The following is an 18,661-nucleotide window of genomic DNA, read 5'->3' on the forward strand; positions in this document are numbered from 1 at the left end:
TATATATATATATATATATATAAATAAATAAATAAAATGTAACATGAGCTAGGAGCTAGCCTGTATTATTAGCGCTAGCAGGCTAAATCCCGAGCTAGCTCGACACATTACATTCTGACAAACACCAGAGATAACACGATGAGGAAATAAATTTTTTAATTCATTTCAATTCAAACTGTCGAATTGTACACCTTTTTTTATTTTAATTTCCTTATTTATTGAACCTTTTGAAATACCTAGCATGCAATAACATCTAGTTTAGCTCGCCTAGATTAGCTCGCTTTTGGGCCCTAAGGTTTTTTCTCCTGCAGTTGGAGTTGGAATGCACAATTATTACCGTTAGGTACTAAAAAGAAACTGTATTCATCTAATATGTTGTTTTTTTATATCCCTTTTTTTCACACACAAAAAAAGAAAGGAAGCCAAGGCAATGCTTGCAATATTGCGCAATGGTTACACCTCTGGCTTCACGACGCGGACCTGACTCGATAAGCTATTGGCTAAGTATCTGGCAGTTTACACTTTAATTAGAAATAAGGTTTATTACACAAATAGGCGTTAGATTAGAACGTTAATTGGGTTTAATTGTTATAGTGAAGGGCTAACAAACCTGTTTTACCGACCTAAAGCAGGCGGTGAGGTTTGCTACCTCCAAAAACGGTGCATTGACATTTCCTGGTCTAATCAATAATTCATATAAATCAACAAACTCACCATTAACTATGCAGTTACTAGTGAACTAGATCACTTTTGTAGTAAAAGAAAGCACAAATCTATTATTATGCTGACGTTTTGGATGTTTAGTTACCCAAGTCAAGTCAAGTCAAGTTTATTTGTATAGCGCTTTTCACAACAGACATTGTCTCAAAGCAGCTTTACAGAAAACAACAGTGAAGGTGAATGGTGTGCGTTTGTCCCTGATGAGCAAGCCATGGCAACAGTGGCAAGGAAAAACTCCCTTAGATGATATGAGGAAGAAACCTTGAGAGGAACCAGACTCAAAGGGGAACCCATCCTCATATGGGTGACGGTCATAAATCTTAATCATAAATTCATAAATAAGACGGTCATATGAGTTTGGTCATAAATCTTTTAACAATACAGAACAATTTGATCACCCAGTGATGTCTGATGGACGAATGACCGGTCCGTGTAACTATTTATTCCAGTATTTTAGTATAAATGTTTATTTGTTTTTTTTATCACAAACATGCACCTCATTTCCTTTTAAATGTCCTGAAAAATGTCATTGAATCTGGTTTAAATTGTTTTGGATTCTGAAGGGGATGAGATACTGTACTTAAGTAAATACGTGACTATAATACATGGCGGACAACAGAAAGAAAAATAAGTGTTTGATTTGAACCCTAAAAAAGTCATCCCTATTCGGGTTGGATTCGTTGATCAGCGAGGTCTCTGCAAAACGTTTATTCGGCGTCTTTTCCTCAATAAAAACCCCAGGACGACAGAGCAAGTTTGTAGCGAGGTATATTACGTGGGAAATACGTCCCGGGGTTGCGTCACACATTCACGTGATCTTGTCTCGTAAGCAAAACAGTGTCCAAGTGATCAAAAAGGTGCCGTGGTAGAGATAAGACTTGTTTCAGTTTGGGGGCAACACTACTGCTCCAGTTACAGTTTGAAAAAATGAAACAACACTGACACTAAGTATAGATGAGAAGGTTTGTGGGTGGAGACTGCAGCTGTTTATCAGACGCATGGTGACATTTGGATCAGACATGTATCAGGGGCTGAAGTTACAGAATTTGCGACCTGTCTCATACCCCAGACTGAGCTCGGTCTATAAGAAGATGCAATGCATAATGTAATTAGTTTTTTTTCTTATTTTTTTCCCAGACTGAATCCTTTGATGGAGACCTCTGGCCATGAACAACCAGAATGAGTGGTGAAGAACAAAAAAACTGCCCGGCATAGTGGCAGAAATGCTCTCCAAGGGTTCAGGATGAACCGAGACACCTTTTCTCACATCCGTCTTTGGTGCCCACGTCCCTTCGGCACCTACTCGCAGAATAAGCCTTTCGGTAATGGCACAATTAACGGCGGGACGACAGCTGCTCTGTGCAAAGCCGACACTGCTGGCCGTCCATCCATAGATGATAGCGGAGTTGCCGAAGAACATAATGAAGACGTGGGTACAGAGAACACCCCTCCCTCCCCATCGTCTAACGTCCTGGTTCCTGCCCCCCCTGCCCCACCCTCTTCCGCCTCACAAATGGAAGATGGGAGGGTGTTGCTTGATACGTGGTATGTCATCAAACCAGGCAACACCAAGGAGAAAATCGCCTTCTTTGTGGCTCACCAGTGTACAGGAGCAGGCATTCCCAGACCTAGTGCCATGAAGGTGAAGGGAAACTGGGGCACCGACTGTACCAAGGCCAAACGTCGTCGTCGGTGCTCTTCATACGACCCATCTACGAGGGCCCAGAATGTGACCTCAAAGCTTCCCTCAGAGCCCAGCTGCCTGGAGGACAGCATTGGAGTAAATGAGACCGATCTGCTGTCTGTAGCAGAGATGGTGGCCCTTGTTGAGCAGCGCACAGCTATGGCCTTGCAAGGCATGGCAGCTCAAGGACAAATAACCTCAAGCGACCAGCAGCATACCGTCCTCCACAATTCGGTTTCAGATTCTTCACCAGTTGTATTTCTTTCTGAATCTTCTCCTTCTGCCCCAACCTCAAATAGTGACTTTGAACTGCAGCAGCAGCAGGAATCCAGGCGTGTTGCTCAGGCAGTAGCGCGCTTTGAGTCTCAGCAGCAAAACCTCGAACTGCGGCCTCAGATTCACGACTCCAGTAAAGACCGGGATTGTGGCGGTGAGAACGGGGCAAACGGTCAAAGCCACGGTCGAGGGGAAGTTAGGATCGCGTTCCGGGTGTCTAGCTTGGATCCGCGGACTCAGTCGGAGCCCGAAGGTCGCCCCAGGTGCATGTTTATGAGCTGTGGGACTGGAGCAGGGCAGACAGCCACCAGGGCCAAAGAAAAGATTACGTGTGACCTTTACCAGCTGGTTAGCCCTTCATCTCGTGACTCCAGTACTGTTCTGGCTGGTTCATCGAAATCAGATTCCACAGGAGAAGACATCGCTGAACGGCCTCCCTGCACGACTACAGACCATACCCCAGACCACTGCTCAGGGGAGAAGAAGGCGGTCTCCCGTGAGCGCGTGACCGGCTTTCACGTTGAAGTTGTCGTCACGGGAGCTGTGGACCAGTGCGTCTTTTATGGTAAAGACAGCACAGAAAATGTCCAAGAGGAGACTGTTTGCATCGCTATGCCCAGTGGGACTAACCGTGCCGATGTTTCAGATGAACCTCCACCCGGGCAGCTTTTCTTTCTCCAAAGCCAATCTGCTGAAGATGAAAGTGGTTCCGAGATCTCGAGCGGAATGTGCTCTTTGGACCGCGCGAACAGTTGCTCAGTTGGTAGTGCGGCAGAGCGGCCGACCAGCCCGATCACCAGCGTGGAAGACTGCACCGATAAATCTCTTTGCCGCCTCTACCGCCACGTCTCCCACGACTTCCTGGAGATCCGATTTCAGATCCAGAGGCTTCTGGAGCCACGGCAGTATATGCTCATGCTTCCCGACCACATTATGGTTAACATCTTCAGCTTTTTGCCCACCCGCTCTTTAGCGGCCCTGAAGTGCACCTGCCATGACTTCAAGGCCCTGATTGAGACTTACGGTGTGCGCGCTACAGACTCTCGCTGGAACCAGGACCCTTTGTATCGCGACGACCCCTGCAAGCAGTGCAAGCGGCAGTACGAGCGGGGGGATGTCTCGCTTTGCCGTTGGCACCCCAAACCTTACCACCACGACCTGCCTTACGGACGTTCGTACTGGATGTGTTGCCGGCGCACAGACAAAGACACACCGGGCTGTAGGGTCGGACTGCACGACAACAACTGGGTACAGCCATCCGACATGGTTCAGGCCCGCGCCAAAAGAGAAGACGGGAGGTAAAGCCAGGAGTACGGCGAATCTTACTCTCACTTTGCCTAAACCTCATGACAGTGTAATATTTATGGTTGAGCCTGCCCCTCCCCCACCCACCTCAGCTTGATAACCTTGCTATCATGTCAGTATCAGTTCTTAGCAGTGCAGCATAATATGCCGAGCGACGCGCGTGTGAATTCCGACGCTGATTAAATGAGGTTACTGTTTGCTGCATGGGACTAAATCTTGATGCGTGTTTGTAAATCGGTTTGAAGTTCTTTTTTGGCTTGTCAGTGTTTTCCTAAAAACCAGCACTGTAGCCGATCCCAACCTGCAGGCAAGGCAGCAACCTGTTGGGCTAAAGTCATTAAATGTATTGAGATGGATGTCACATTTTCTTTGCTAACCCCCGGGGCAAATACGAGCAAAAATGATGTCACTTTACAAAAACCTGATGTCACTTTGTAAACATTCTGCTTTTTTTTTTTTTTTTCCTCGTTTGTGGTTTTTTTTCTTTATCGTGTGAAAGAGTGAATTTGTTTTTTTCTCTCCTCCTTTTTGCAGAAATAAGATCAAGATCGAAACAGTTGTATATCTTGTTTACCCTGTTTTCTCAGCCATGGCCCTGCACCTTCAGGTCACTTAATAACCCGTCTTTGCTTTCTGTTGTTGGTAAAAGAAAAAGAGAAAAAAAATATCAGGTTTCTGCCTTAAGACTTCATCTACAGTCTTTCAAACAGAATGGAAATGTTGATGCTGATGCCCTTTGGGAGACCGTTGTAGGTTTCGCAGTCAGCCGATGCTATAGGGAATTTTTGCCTCTAAAGTAAATAAAATTTATTTAAAACTGGTGTCTGTATTAAAGGACATTATTTTTATTTTATACAATGCAAATGTTCAACACTACATGTGAAAGTTTCTTCTAATAATTTCAAGAAGGTTGAAGTTACTGTACTCCAGGCTCTAATATGAGAGATTCATACACACAGTAATCTCATTTTTTTGTTGTTGCCATAATTAAGGTTGCAAAAGGGTTGAAACTTTCCACAGGAACTACATCAGGGCAATTTCTGAAATATTCATTTAGAAACTGACCAGGAATTCATGGGAATTAATCATTTTTATTATTATTATAATAATAATCTGTATCATATACAAAACACTTTGTTTGGTCATATGCAGACTTGCATGTAAACGAATACAGATAAAAAAAAAAAGAAATTTTTGATTCAATTGTTAGTATAATTTTGTTGCGCAATAGCGTACACGCAGCACAAAGAGGTTTTAAACATAAACCGATGTAATATGTATGAATAAGCTCACGAATTTCGACATTATTTTGTGTGCAGGATTTGAGAAACGATGTGATGGAGGAAAGCGCAGGGCATGTAGGGGGCGTGGCCTCAGTAGCCATGTGATGTGCATGCGATTGATGTGGGCGCAGGGTAGAATTTCAACTGATATTGCATTAAATCTTTTGTTGTTGTTTGTTTTTTATTTACCAGAATGAAAATTCCCAGTTTATTCATGTTAATTCTTATAGAAAGTTTCCAGTCTTGAGAATTCCTGGAATTTTGCAACCCTAGTAATAAATAAATTTGTAGAAATCCTGAAATATAGTTGATACCAAACGTAAATCAGATCACCGCAAACGTTCTATTTTCAGGTTTTATAGATTTAATATAGATCTACAAAGAACTGAACATGTTCACCTACACACTAATGCACGATCCATGATGATTTCACATAATTCAGCTAAAGTATAAATTGATAATACATTTTCGCTCATGCATAGAAAGCCCAAAAATAAACAGCCACCGCCATCATGACCAGTGCATTAGCGTTGACCAGGTGCCTCCAGACTGAGTCTTCACTTATATCTGGCAATTCTTTTGATGCTTCGATGACCTCTTCTTCTGAAGGTTCAGGAGCCTGAGAGCCACTTAAGCCACAGAACCAGGCAATTAAATAGGCAAGTCCTGATCGATCCTCATTTCCACCTGGAGAAAGAAACAAGATTTAGAAGTTTGGTCATTTTGTTTTCTGGAGTTAAACTGCTTTGGATTTTATGGATGTTGTTTAGTCGGCCAAGTGTCTAAGGTAGTAGCTCCAGGATTTATAATTACGCTATGCAAGTTCTAATGTTATCGTCTTAGTAGTTTAGTTTGAATACGGATAAATAAATATTGAACACTGCTGTGGTAGGAATAAAAGTCGGATTTGCAGAAAAGCAGCACGGTCCATTTAATGCAAGTAGACTCACCCCTGTCCTCGTCCCCTCTGTTTTTTTCCTGCGCTTCTCTGCGAGCGTTTCTTCCCCGTTCCTCTTCCTCGCAGTCCAGATCCACCCTCTCCTCCTTCGAGTACCGCAAGCTAAAAACGAGCCGATGAAGCTTGGCGGGGAGAACGGCGCGAAGTGAAATTGAGTATAACTGCGGACTATCGGTATTGTGACACCATCTGACGCTGAGGGTCCACTTACGTGTTTGTCGTCTATAGGTGAAGTGCAGTAGCTCACAAGGAGAGCGAGAATGCCTGTACAAAAGAAGAGCAGTACCGCAAAGTACAGGTAATGAACCCCACAGATGAGTGAAGGACATTTGGAAGGGAAGAGACAGCTCCCGGATCCAAAGTAGAATTCAGGACCGATGCGGCACAAACCCATCAGTAAGCCGCCCATCAGGCCCCAAAACGCACCCTGACAGAGGGAAGACACTATATCAAGCTCCTAGTTGTGATAAATATGATATTGTGCTTTAAGACTAATTTAAAATGCATTTTTCAATACATTGATATACTAGATGTGGTTCATTTTCTCAAATCAAAGTATACTGTAGGTTTACTGGTTGGCGCTATCGTGGGTGTCTTGTATTTGTCTTGTCTTGTGGTGTCTGTCTGAACTGTCAGTCGTAGCTACGTAGCTTGTGTTGTTGTTTAGTGTAACACAAGGGTTCTAGAGGAACGTTGTCTCGTTTTTACTGTGTACCACTGTGTATAGTAGAAATGACAATAAAAGCCTCTTGACTTGGAAAAATTTTTACCTCAAAAGGTTGAAGACACACTTGAACATCTGAGGATGTATAGATTGAAATTTTCCCTTCACTTGAACTAGGGGACCCAAACCTGTTCCAGCATTACAATACCCCTGTACACAAAGTCAGCTCCGCACGATATATATATTTTTTTTACATGGATTGGAGTGAAAGATCTGCTTTAGAGCTCTGGAAAACCGACTGCACCCTGATTGGTCTCCTCACCCTGCATCAGTATTTGTCTTTAACACCCCTGTGGCTGAATGAGCACAAATCTCCCCAAAATCTAGAGGAACTAAGATCTTTCCAGAAGAGCAGAGGTTGTTGTAACAGCAACTATGGACTAAATGTGGAATAGGATGGTCAGAAAAGACCATAGTTCAAAAGAAAAATATCAATTACCGGCTCATTAACTCGCTTCACAAAGATCGCCAGAAAGAAAACCGCTGCTATGGGCGGGGACAGGTAACTTGTTACTGATTGGATATAGTCAAATAACTGTCCACTTTGGGCAGCCTGGACCACCGGGATCCAGCAAATGCTGATCGCAACAATGCAGAGAACCCATAACCTGTTAAGAAACAAAAACAACACCCTGAATTTCAGTCAGTACACAAATTAGAGAGTGCATTATGAGATTTGAACCTCAATCCTTTACTATGGACCAGGTATAATCCTAGAAAGTGATATGACAAAGAACCTAAACAAATGTGTGAGTTAAAAACACATTACGTTACGTTGTGTTCAGTAGATACACTGTAGAGCCCTGCCCAGGACTGTTTTCTTAATCCCGCTCCCGCTGAATTTCTGTCCATTACCGTGATTTCGGTGTCCGCTCCCACCCACTCCTGCGAACGTTCTGTATCTTATAAAGATTGTGTAAAAATGTACACAAACGTTAGGGCTACGATGAACGTACTTATGAACCTATGAACAACTTTCAACAAAACATTACAATAGCGGGATTTGCAGGATGGCGGGGGCTCGTGCTATATCTGTTTGACCACCCACTCCCGCCCGTGGCAAAGGTCCCGCCGGGTCCCGTGGGACTTGCGTTGGGTCCTGAGCCAATTGGGACCCCAATCCCAATGCAGACCTCTAATACAGTGTATATAGACAAAAGTATTGTGACAGCTGACTTTTCCAGCTCTATGTGAATCCCAAAATTGTTTAAGGCACACAGTTGTATAGGATGTAGAACACTTGAACTAGGAGACCCAAACCTGTTCCTGCAAGACACTTACCTTGTGCACAAAGCCAGACCCATGAACATATGCTTTAAATGGGTTGTAGTGGAAGCTCTTGATTGGCCTACTATAAAGCTTAGACCACAACCCCTGTTAAACATCTTTGGGATGAATTAGAATGCTGCAACTCCGAATTCCGAATGAGATGTTCAAAAAGTCAGGTGTACACAAACTTCTGCCCATTTTAGTGTGTCCAACATGGCTTATAATAGCAATGTACAATAAATACTACATAAAAATCAAACCTGCCAACAATCATAAGCTCTCGGTCTCTGGCTTGCGGTCTGATGCGTGTCCATATGTCCAGGGTGAACAAGGTGCTGCTGCTGTTGAAAATGGAGGCTAAAGAGCTCATGAGGGCTGCAAGCATGACGGCAAGCATTAATCCCCTCAAACCTGCAGAGAGGTATGGCGTCAGAAAAAAAAACACTTATGACAGAGTTAGAACTTTTTGGACTCTCGGCATGTGGATAGATATTTTAATTGATCAAAACCGTGACAACAAGATCAAGTTTCTGAAAGTTTTTGTAGAAGACATCGCTGCAACATGTACAGCGATCAGGCATAGCATTATGATGGGCAAGGTACCCTTACTGCATTGTGGCTACGCAGCCCCATATGCAGCAAACTGCGTTTTTCAGCAATTTGGGCTACAAGAGCTCGTTTGTTGGATCGGACCACACGGGCCAGCCTATGTCTCTGTCGCCGTTTCACCACTGTTCCTTCCTTGGAGCACTTTTGATAGATGCTAACCACTGCAGACCGGCCCAGAAGACAAGAGCTGCAGTTTTGGAGATGCTCTGACCCAGTCGTCTAGACCAGCGGTCCCCAACCTCTTTTTGCGCCACAGACCGGTTTAACGTTGGACAATATTTTCACAGACCGGCCTTTAAGGTGTGGCGGATAAATACAACAAAATAAAATATGACCATATATGACCATGGTATTTTCTAAATATAATAATAATTGTGAATCCACTGTGTCGTTTTTTGTGCATTTTGCTCACTTGGGGGTTTTAATTTAGCGGTAATGTTTTGTGTTAGAGGTCGGAGCAGCCCCTTTAAGAAGGTAGCGGATGTAGGTAAGACATGTGACGGAGACATCTTGACATGCATCAAGAGTGAGTCATAGACAGATGTGGCGGAGAGAATCCAGTAATTTTCCAAAATAAAACGTTCAGAATCAGATAATAAATAAAACGGAAATAATGTAAGTTATGTATTCTTTTCTGTGTGGCCCGGGACCAACTGGTCAACCTAGGGTTGGGAGTAGGGGACCACTGGTCTAGACGTCACAATTTGGCCCTTGTTAAAATCGCTCAAATCCTTACGCTCGCCCTTGAGGACAAAATGTTCAACTGTTGCCTTATATATCCCTTTCACTAACAGGATGAAGACATGTTTAGTGTTATTCACTTTACATGTCAGCGTGCAGAAGGTTATGCCTGATCGGTGTATTTGGGGCATACAGATGATGAGTGGATGGTGATGGAGGCTAGTTTATTTTTAGAATTGTTTTTAAGGTATTTAGTTTCAAACCCATTTAACCAGACTGTCTACCCTCTTCCACATACATGAGATGCCTGTGATTGGCTACTGTTGATGCGGGGAGAGATAGATCATTGATAAAGACACACTTCTGTTGCTCCTTTCAGGTTCTTATTAACTTTGTACAATAATACTCCTTCTGTTAATTGTCACCATAAAGCTTTGTATACTTAAATTAACAGAGTGTTGGTCAAAATGTGATCATATATGAGTGATCATCTTTGATCATGATTTTTTTGGTGGTCATGGATACTCGTCCACCCAATTGTAATGCTAAAGCCTTAATTTTGCATGTAGTGCTATAAAAAAGGTTTTTGTGTTTTTTTTTATTCATGAATATGATGCAACACAGGTGTAACTGCGCCATGTGCAAGGCAGAACAGTGATCGTGTTGTCATGGCAGTATTGAATGGGCGAAAGAAAGAAAAATGCATAAAATCTCTCACCGCTCGGCATGACCGAGACCACCAGTTTGGGGTATGCGATGTTAGAGCAGCCGACCTCCGTCCCACACACTTTCTTACATTCTTTTGGCTCCACACAACCGACCTCATCTAATAAAACGTTTTATTAGCCACATTCTGTGTTATAGTGCATTTGAAATTGTAACGATTGAAAACAGTGGGCACGTAATCAGTTCAGTGGCATTACTATCATTTACCAGGGTATAGGACTCTGCTGATCATGCCTGGGAACACCATGAGGAACATAGGCAGTAGTTTCAGGTAGCCGCACAATATACATCCAGCCTTGACATGAGTCAGATTGCGGGCAGCCAAACAGCGCTGAACAATGACCTACGCCACAAAATTAGAGAGAAATCTAGAAATGCTATAAATATTGCATCACGTTTATCTGGGTTCAAACACATTTCTTTGTAAATTGTTTGCAGGAGCATTTATATAACACATTTGGTATTCATTTAAATTCAGTTAAAAAGTCAAACGTGTGGAAACAACTAGTCTTTTAGCATTTCTGAGAGATGTTTATATGCAAAATATGCATATGACTTGGGGACTTGGCAGGCCGTTCCATGATAGATATGACTCCGGAAGACTCTAAATAACGCTTAAAGAGTTTGGACGAAAACTTCGGGTTATTACATTGTTGTATGGTCAAGTTGGTTCCAATGAGCCGCAGTCCAGACGGAATTGCATGGTGGTGAAGTATGGAATTGGCGCCATGTTGGACCTTCTCCAAAACAACCCCAAATCATTTGTTTCACCTCCATGTTTAAATGTGGGAAGATGTTTTGGACATCTTCTCGTCTGTTTTCCATCTTACATAAGTTCTTTTGTTAGAGAAAAAAATTATAAATCAGGCTTTGATTATACATTCTTTTATATTTTAAAATTCTAATCTGTGACTGCCAAAAGGAGGCTACACTCCGAGTCAGGGATTGGGCAAGGAACTCATTTGTCTGAGATGCAATCGAGAAGCCAAAGAGGAATGTACAGCTCAAATTTCAGAAGCTGTACACAAGACACCCATGGCCCAGACAATCTGAAAGGAAGGGCGGTATTTGAAAAAGAAAGCCATATGACATAGGCTACGTCTACGCTAATCCGGATACATTTGAGGTTTAAATCGTCTAAATAGTTTTCCAAAAGTAGCTCATCCACACTGAAATGTCTGAAAATGCTCACGTCCCTGTACAAATCACAAGCCGCTTCGACCTGCGTCATTTCCGCTTGCTGTTTATTTACTTTCCTTCTCTTTGAAATGTGAAAACAGTGTTTTCAATAAGCTACGTTTTCTTCGACTGACAACGGCGTCCCAGTGTTGACGGAAGGCCAAAACTGAGAGAAAATTGCGCGTTTTCAAATTAAAACGTATTAGTCTGGACATGGCCATAAGTGGAGAACAGTTCATGTGATGGTACCAAAATGTTTTGACCGTCACATAAAATAGTGCAAGTAAACCATTGTTGCGTTTCACCTTGAGAAGAACACCCCTATAGTGAAGCATGGTGGTGGAAGAATTATGTGTTGATTGCTTCAAATCAGCACGGACTGGGAAAGAGTCATGGGCGATATCTGTGCTCGAATTGAGGGGGGGCTGGGGGGATCCGGGATCCCCATAAGGCATTAGGGACCCCCATGACAAGTTAAAAATAGACTTAGGGGGTTCCCAATTATTTTAGTAAAAAATATATGAATTAAACAACAACTGGGACCCCCCCATAAGACTTAACTCAATTCGAGGACTGGGCGATATCGATTACTTTGCAATCAGAGAAGAAACCTACAGTCTACAAGAGGCTTGATGCTGGAGATGAGGTTTAAATCAAAAGCAAGAATGCTAGAATGGCCTGGTCAAAGCCCAGATCTCAACCTAATCGTGAATCTGTGGTTGGCTGAGCGATGTTTGGTGGGATTTAGCACTGTATTATTCTACTGGTCCATTGCCATTCTCTATTCATGTATCTACAGAAATCTACAGAACTCAAAATTGGATTTTAACGTGCAAAGTGTAATGCTTTATAACCAGCCCTGATTCTAGTCAGTGCGCATGTTTAATAAGTGCTTCATCCAAATCATTTTATCCCTGTTTTATGGCTGTTAGCACGGCTCACCTGGTCAGTGCACCAGTACCATCCTCCTACAATAGCAATACCAAATAACACACCAGGCCACGGCAGGTCTCCATTCACGGGATCCCTCAGCAGGTGGAAGGCGTCCTCGCGTGGCGTATAACAGTGCTCGGAGATGTTGAGGACCCGAGGGTCGAGAGACATTCTTACTGCCGGTAAAGCCGAGCTGTATTTTTCTAGTAAAGCATTGTAGCCTCCAACCTCATAAAAGGCTGTTGGGAAGAGAATCGTGAAGAAACCAAAAGACAGATATTCTATTTGCACTTCATATAATTCCATGAATTTTTAAAGAAGGACCGTAAACTTACAGAATCCCATGAGGACAAAGGCTCCAGCAATGATCACAAAAGTCTGGACTGTGTCAGTGTACATCAGAGCTGCCAAACCACCTATGACGTACGTTATGATGGGGTGTTAAATATATTTATGTGCCAATATAGGTACAGGATAATGCAAGGATGAGTATGAAGCATCTTTGCTAGTTACTATGTGGATTGAAAAATTTATAGATTAACATGATTAGCAAGCTAACTAGGTTAATTGTCGAAAATTCCAAAAAGCATAGCTAGCTAGCTAATGTTACAACATTAGCTAGGATATTTTTTCCAGCCATTTTGTTACCAAAAAGTCGAGGGATGCAGTAGCATTTGACCCTATACTTGATCTAGGACACCCAAATCTGTTCCAGCATAACCATTCCCCTGTCTATGAAGCTACCTCCATGAGGATATGGTTTACATGGGCTGGAGTGGAAGATCTTGAGATACCAGCTATAGATCTCTGACCTTTTGGAATGATTTGAAATGCTGACTGCACCCCAGGCCTTCTTGCCTCACCTACATGAGTACCTGACAGGAAGCCCAAATCTCCACAAGCACACTCCAAAATCTAGTGGAACATCTTCCCAGAAGGGTGGACATTATCATAAGAGAAAATCGGGACTAAATGTGGAATGTGATGTTCAGAAAGCACATACCAGGTGGTCAGGTGTCCACAAAACTTTTGTCTATGTAGTGTATGAACTCATTCTAACACTGAGTAACATTCCATGAGCAAAGATTTTAGGAAACCCCCTTTAAGAATAGAAATCGAAAAGTAGTTGAAGTCCATTAATTAAAATTTGACTATAATAATATAGTTTTAATGTTCTGCATTTGTTACTTCACATGGTTTTCTCACGTTCGTTTTTTCACAGTCTTTGTAAGCATGAACGATGTACCTGTCACAGTATAGAGCGCTGTAATGGAAAGCAAAGCGATGACCGCGACGTAGATGTTCCATCCGAGGGCTTGCTGTATGAACACTGCCCCAGAGAACATGTCCACCTAAGAAAAGACCATCAAGGATCACAATGTAAGTGGAATAAAACAGAGCTGAAGGCTGGACTGAAGGAAGAATGTTGACATGCTGTGGTTTATATTTCAACAATTCAAGCAATTTTAGTAAAATATTTCTTTACTGGGCTGCAGGGTGGAGACTGGGCAGAACTGTAGGACAGTGAAGCTGGTAATAAATTGGTGGTCGATTGATGGATATGGATAACTGACCATAACACATTTTAACATCCAATTCCACAGTGCTGTTACAATAACCTCCACTCTTTTGAGAAGGTGTTCTACTAGAGTTTGGAATGGGTTCGTGGGGATTTTTGAGGTAAGCAGGCATGGGGTGCCGAATGCAGTCAGCATTCAAATCCATCCCAGACCTCTATAGCAGAAGATCTTCCACTCCAAAACAGGTAAAGCATATCTTCATGAAGCTGGCTTTGTGCCCATGAGCATTGTCATCGTGGAACCAGAAGGGAAAAGTCAATGCTACTGCATCCTTTACAATGTTGTGTTTTTGGTGTCAGTTTAGGGGAGAACAACATCTGTCTGGAAACGTCAGTGGTTTTGAAGTGTAATCACGGTTGGGTTTCAACAATTTCAAACCCAATACTTCATAAGTCTTACTCTGTGGTTATCCATTTATAACACAAAAGCAGCTTTTTAAGGTATATTCCCACTGTCCCACTATTTAAATCGCAATGTCTAAGGTGAATATAACTGAATATAAACCAGCAAACATGTAAACGTGAAGTATTTTGATGAAGCTTTTAATCTATACATCTTTTCTATATCTAAAATAATCCGATTGCTGTTTGTACTTACGGAGATCTTTGTGAAGATGTAGAGGAAAAGTGAGATGACCGAGAGGTATAAACTGATTCTAGTGCCTCCAAATCTCTTCTTCAGATATTGTGGCATTGTGATCACCTTAAAAAAAACAAAAACCCAACAATATCCAAAATATTTTTCTCTCAGAACATTTATATAGAATGTTTAGTTACATAGAACTACACAGATTCCAGACAGTTTCTAACACAAAAAAAGAAGTTAAATTGGTTTTAAAAATCAGTTTACTTACTCCAGCTGTCAAATACACAGGTACAAACATCCATCCTAGCAGCAGAACAATGAATAAAGCCTGAAAGAAAAGCAAACTGTAAGAGCGGGACTAAAATATCCATACATTATATATAAAATCTTATATATATATAATGATTTTATATATAATGTATGGATATGCAAATAGACATCAAGAATTCTTGTTATATCGTAATGCGGTCATTACAGGTTTAATGTTATACCCTGGTCACAATTTAATTAGTCTTAATGATACTGTTTGGGGTTCCCAGAAGGTTTTGTTACCATCTCAAGGATGTTTTCCTTGCCACTGTCTCCACTGGCTTAGGGATAAGGGATAAACTTATAGGCACTAAAAATGTATACATTTATATTTTATAACCTCCTTATCTCAGCAAATCTGCTTTGGGACCATGCCCACTGTTAAAATTGCTATAAAAAAAATCAAATTGTATTGAATTCAATCGAATACTGGTTTAGAATTTCGATTCATTTCCATTGTCATAATATTTAGAACAAATTGAGTATTAAGAAAAATGATGCCCAAAAAGAATTCCTTGGGGAAAAAATATAATTCATTTATGAATCATGAAAACATCATGCATTTTATGCCTTTAAAAAAAATATATATATATATTTTATAAAGTGTATTTTTGGAATGTCTAAAATGTAATATATTAGAAAAGAAGTTTCAACTACAGCTTCACTATAGCTTAGAAATTAAAATAAAGAACACAAATAAATTCTCTGAAAGAGAAAATCACATGAAACATAGGAAAAATGTCTTTTAGCTGCACCATAGCAGCTCCTAAAGCAGTGTTTTACCTAAAAATAGAGCTCCAAGTCGGCTAAAATGGCCAACCTAAATGAAAGCTTTTGACGATGTGACCAATGAGCTCTCAAGCTAGTTTAAAGATATAGGATGTTTAGAATGAAGAATTCCATGCAAAAAACAAGTTTTATTGATTTTTTTGGAATCGCAATGAATCCCATGATGCATGTTACACTTTTAGTGGTCTTGCTGTATCAAAGTAAATAATATATATTTTTTTATTAGTCAGCCATCATATTGATGTAGTGTTTAAGTGAAGTTGCGACTCCTAATAAACTTTCTTTTCGGCTTCTCCCGTTAGGGGTCGCCACAGCGGATCCTCCGCACGTTTGATTTGGCACATGTTTTACGCTGGATGCCCTTCCTAACGCAACCCTCCCCAATTTATCCGGGCTTGGGACCGGCACTAAGAGTGGCTGGGGATGGTTCCCTGACCGGGAATCGAACCCGGGTCGCAGCGGTGGGAGCGCTGCATCTTAACCACTAGACCACCAGGGGACCTGAAGTTGCGACTCCTAATAAACCTCTAAAATGCTTCCTGTGGTGAAATTTCAACTTGCTGTAATCTTCTCAGCTACCAGTTCCTTCCTTGTTTACAGAAAGACATCAAATTGACATGGCCGTGCAGTCACGCATTTCTAGATCTAACTTTTTCTACTCTCGGCTGTGCCTCGATTTCAGTTTAAAATATAGAAAAGTAATTACAGATTAGATGCAGCTCAATTGTTATGATGTTAATCTTCTAATCAGAATGTAAGTTCAAATCTGAGCACCACCAAAAGTCAGACTTCTGGGCCCTTAAGCAAGGCCCTTAACCCTCACTTGCTCACTTGGTACATAACTTGGGTTTTTGTTTTCTAGCCTGCAATCATCAACAGACTTATTCAAGTTTCCCCCCAGTTAAATGAACTCACACTGTTAGTTCTAAATCCCAGCACCACCAATGTGCCAATGACCAATGAGATCATTTTCTGGATAAAGAAGTCTCCCAAACGCCATTAATATAAAAGTAGATGAGTCCATAACCTGGACTCCTCTGTTCGAGTCTGCGATCTTCCCCGCAATCGATGTTTGTTGAACGTGCCCAGAGGTGAACATTTACATGAAAACAGATGATTGTACATCTTGAGCTATTGCATATAGGTTCATTGTTGTGCAACTTGTAAATGTAGCGGGAATTTGTTGCTTGTGATTAATTGTTAACTTGTTTTCTCCTCTTGGGTTCAGAAATTGTCACAGATGAGCTCAGACAAAAACTTATTAAGACTTGAGTGAGAGCAGAACAGTCAACATTCTACGCTGGAGAGATTCGAGTTGGAAAAAAATCGTTTGCAAGAGTTCCGGAAAGAACATTATGTACAGGGAGCACGGAATACATTTCAGCTTCGACTCACGTTCCATTCGAAACTTCCGACCGCAATCCCGCTGGCGGCACCTGTTCCTGCGAGACCGACAAAATGCCCACTGCCTATGTTGCTTGCAAACAGAGACGCTCCAACCTGTAATATTAGATTAGAGCAGAAAATTAAAGACTTAGACCATGTACAATATATGGGGTTCTTTTTCACAAACTTGGTGAATTGTTTATGTCTTTGGAAGCCTAAAACTTTTCCTTCAGTTGAACTTCCAGACCCTGTTCCAGCATGAGAATCTGAAGATCTGCTATAGAGCTCTTGAACCTTTTGAGAATGAATTGGAGCTCTGACTGCACCCCGGGTCTCCTCACCTCACCCTGTATTATTACTTGTATTTGACTAATTACCCGTGAAAAATCTAGTGGAACATCTTCCCACGCAGGAACTGGGGACTTGTCAGACGTCCACCAACTTTCGTCCATCTAGTGTAACTACTTTGAGACTTTACATCTAGTACAAGATTTTTTCTCCAAACACTTGAATGTTCAGATCAAAATGTGTAAATGAACAAAAAGAAAACAACAAGGAAAAGGAATCACTTACTGGCCACCACACCATGGTACGCCCCGCGAGGAAGTAGCCACCTACTGTGCCCCGATTTGTCCTAAACATTGACTGAGAAACGAGAAGAAATATGCTGGTAAACATGATTCGATGATTAGAATGTGAACGTACAAAGAAAAGAGAGAATATAAAACACGAACCCAAATTCCAACTCCAATCACGACCATGAAATAACCAATAATGACGATGATATCCGCTGGGTTGTTGATGGTCACATGATTTCTCAAATCCTCATCTGACTTATTCATGTTTTCCCTCGATGCTATGTTCAATCTTATCTTTATATCCCAGCGTGAAATACAGATGTCTCCAGAGCAGAGGAGATTCTGAGACTGGGAAAGACTTTAGGACCTTTGTTCTGGGCTTGAAGAAGAATATTAGTAAAAAAATATATAAATACTAATAATTAACATATTGTCCTCAGAATGAGGAAGTGTTTAGTGAAGCATGTAATGATTATGGAATAACCTAAAGTACAACTAGTTAATTAGTAAAACGCAAAGCAGCACAACAGGCTGTAGGTACGAGGGCCTGCAGACGAGCTCGAAAGTATGTTTATACATTGAGCGTAAGTTCCAGATCAACAGTTTCAATCTTTTCCCCTTTTTGGTTAATCTGATTGAGAGGACTCCTGTTTTCTTAAACCAGTTTGCACTATGTGGACTAAAATTGGGACGCCTGACCACGTTTAAAATAAGTCCTACGTTAAAATCTACACTAGTATTTGAATCGATAGTCACTTTGAGTATCGGTTTATGCTGGGGTATTATAAGTACAATGTCTAAACTTGATTTTATTTTTTTTGGCTCGGAATTTTGAGATGATTAACTTGGTGTTCCAGTGATCAGTGCAGTTCATTCATGCGTGACCTCACCTGACCTTTCCTCGTTAGCAGTTCTTTCTGAGCGTCGTAACAGCAAGAAGGGCCGGTTCATCGTCGCCTTTTGTGTTGTTTTACTATTTTCCGCTATGAAATGACTGGATGAAGTGCAGGTTTCTCGAACTTCTCATATATTGACGTATCGATTCCCACACACTTAGACGGAAAAATGAATGATCAACTCAAATTTA

General features: G+C 41.5%; 2 protein-coding genes across 6 annotated transcripts in view; one reads left to right on the forward strand and one right to left on the reverse strand.

The window, feature by feature from the left end:
- fbxo46 (F-box protein 46) overlaps positions 1-4,806 on the forward strand; it is a 143,652-nt gene extending 138,846 nt beyond the window's left edge. The window contains exons 2-3 of one of the 5 annotated variants that reach the window (XM_083548877.1): positions 415-812; positions 1,123-4,806. In XM_083548877.1, the coding sequence (XP_083405003.1) occupies positions 1,964-3,982 (2,019 nt within the window). In that variant the 5' untranslated portion in view covers positions 415-812; positions 1,123-1,963 and the 3' untranslated portion in view covers positions 3,983-4,806. Of the gene's footprint in view, positions 1-55; positions 344-414; positions 813-1,122 lie in introns of those variants that run through there. The other 4 variants (XM_083548879.1, XM_083548880.1, XM_083548878.1 and 1 more) reach the window with 4 other exon arrangements.
- A 2-nt stretch (positions 4,807-4,808) lies between these two features.
- slc5a2 (solute carrier family 5 member 2) lies at positions 4,809-18,142 on the reverse strand. Its single transcript, XM_083548884.1, has 15 exons — positions 17,731-18,142; positions 17,570-17,641; positions 17,006-17,110; positions 14,781-14,840; positions 14,525-14,629; positions 13,594-13,699; positions 12,683-12,763; positions 12,357-12,586; positions 10,443-10,578; positions 10,228-10,335; positions 8,480-8,630; positions 7,390-7,558; positions 6,438-6,653; positions 6,219-6,348; positions 4,809-5,955 (listed from the first exon to the last, which is right to left on the reverse strand). Exons 1-15 carry the CDS (start codon positions 17,836-17,838, stop codon positions 5,741-5,743), a joined length of 1,992 nt encoding a protein of 663 aa, XP_083405010.1. The 5' UTR covers positions 17,839-18,142; the 3' UTR covers positions 4,809-5,740.
- Positions 18,143-18,661: the final 519 nt, after the last annotated feature.

Source organism: Silurus aristotelis, assembly GCF_946808225.1.
Source record: "Silurus aristotelis genome assembly, chromosome: 8".
Classification (NCBI taxonomy): Eukaryota; Metazoa; Chordata; class Actinopteri; order Siluriformes; family Siluridae; genus Silurus; species Silurus aristotelis.

What these genes read in the sequence shown, in the direction of transcription:
- slc5a2 (XM_083548884.1), bottom strand. Translation starts at nt 17,838, where the DNA reads ATGAATAAGTCAGATGAGGATTTGAGAAATCATGTGACCATCAACAAC. An exon ending in AGCGCTCTATACTGTGACAG is followed by an intron (nt 12,764 to 13,593) that starts GTACATCGTTCA and finishes CGTACGTCATAG; the next exon opens with GTGGTTTGGCAGCTCTGATG. An exon ending in GGTCTCGGTCATGCCGAGCG is followed by an intron (nt 8,631 to 10,227) that starts GTGAGAGATTTT and finishes ACCTCTCTGCAG; the next exon opens with GTTTGAGGGGATTAATGCTT.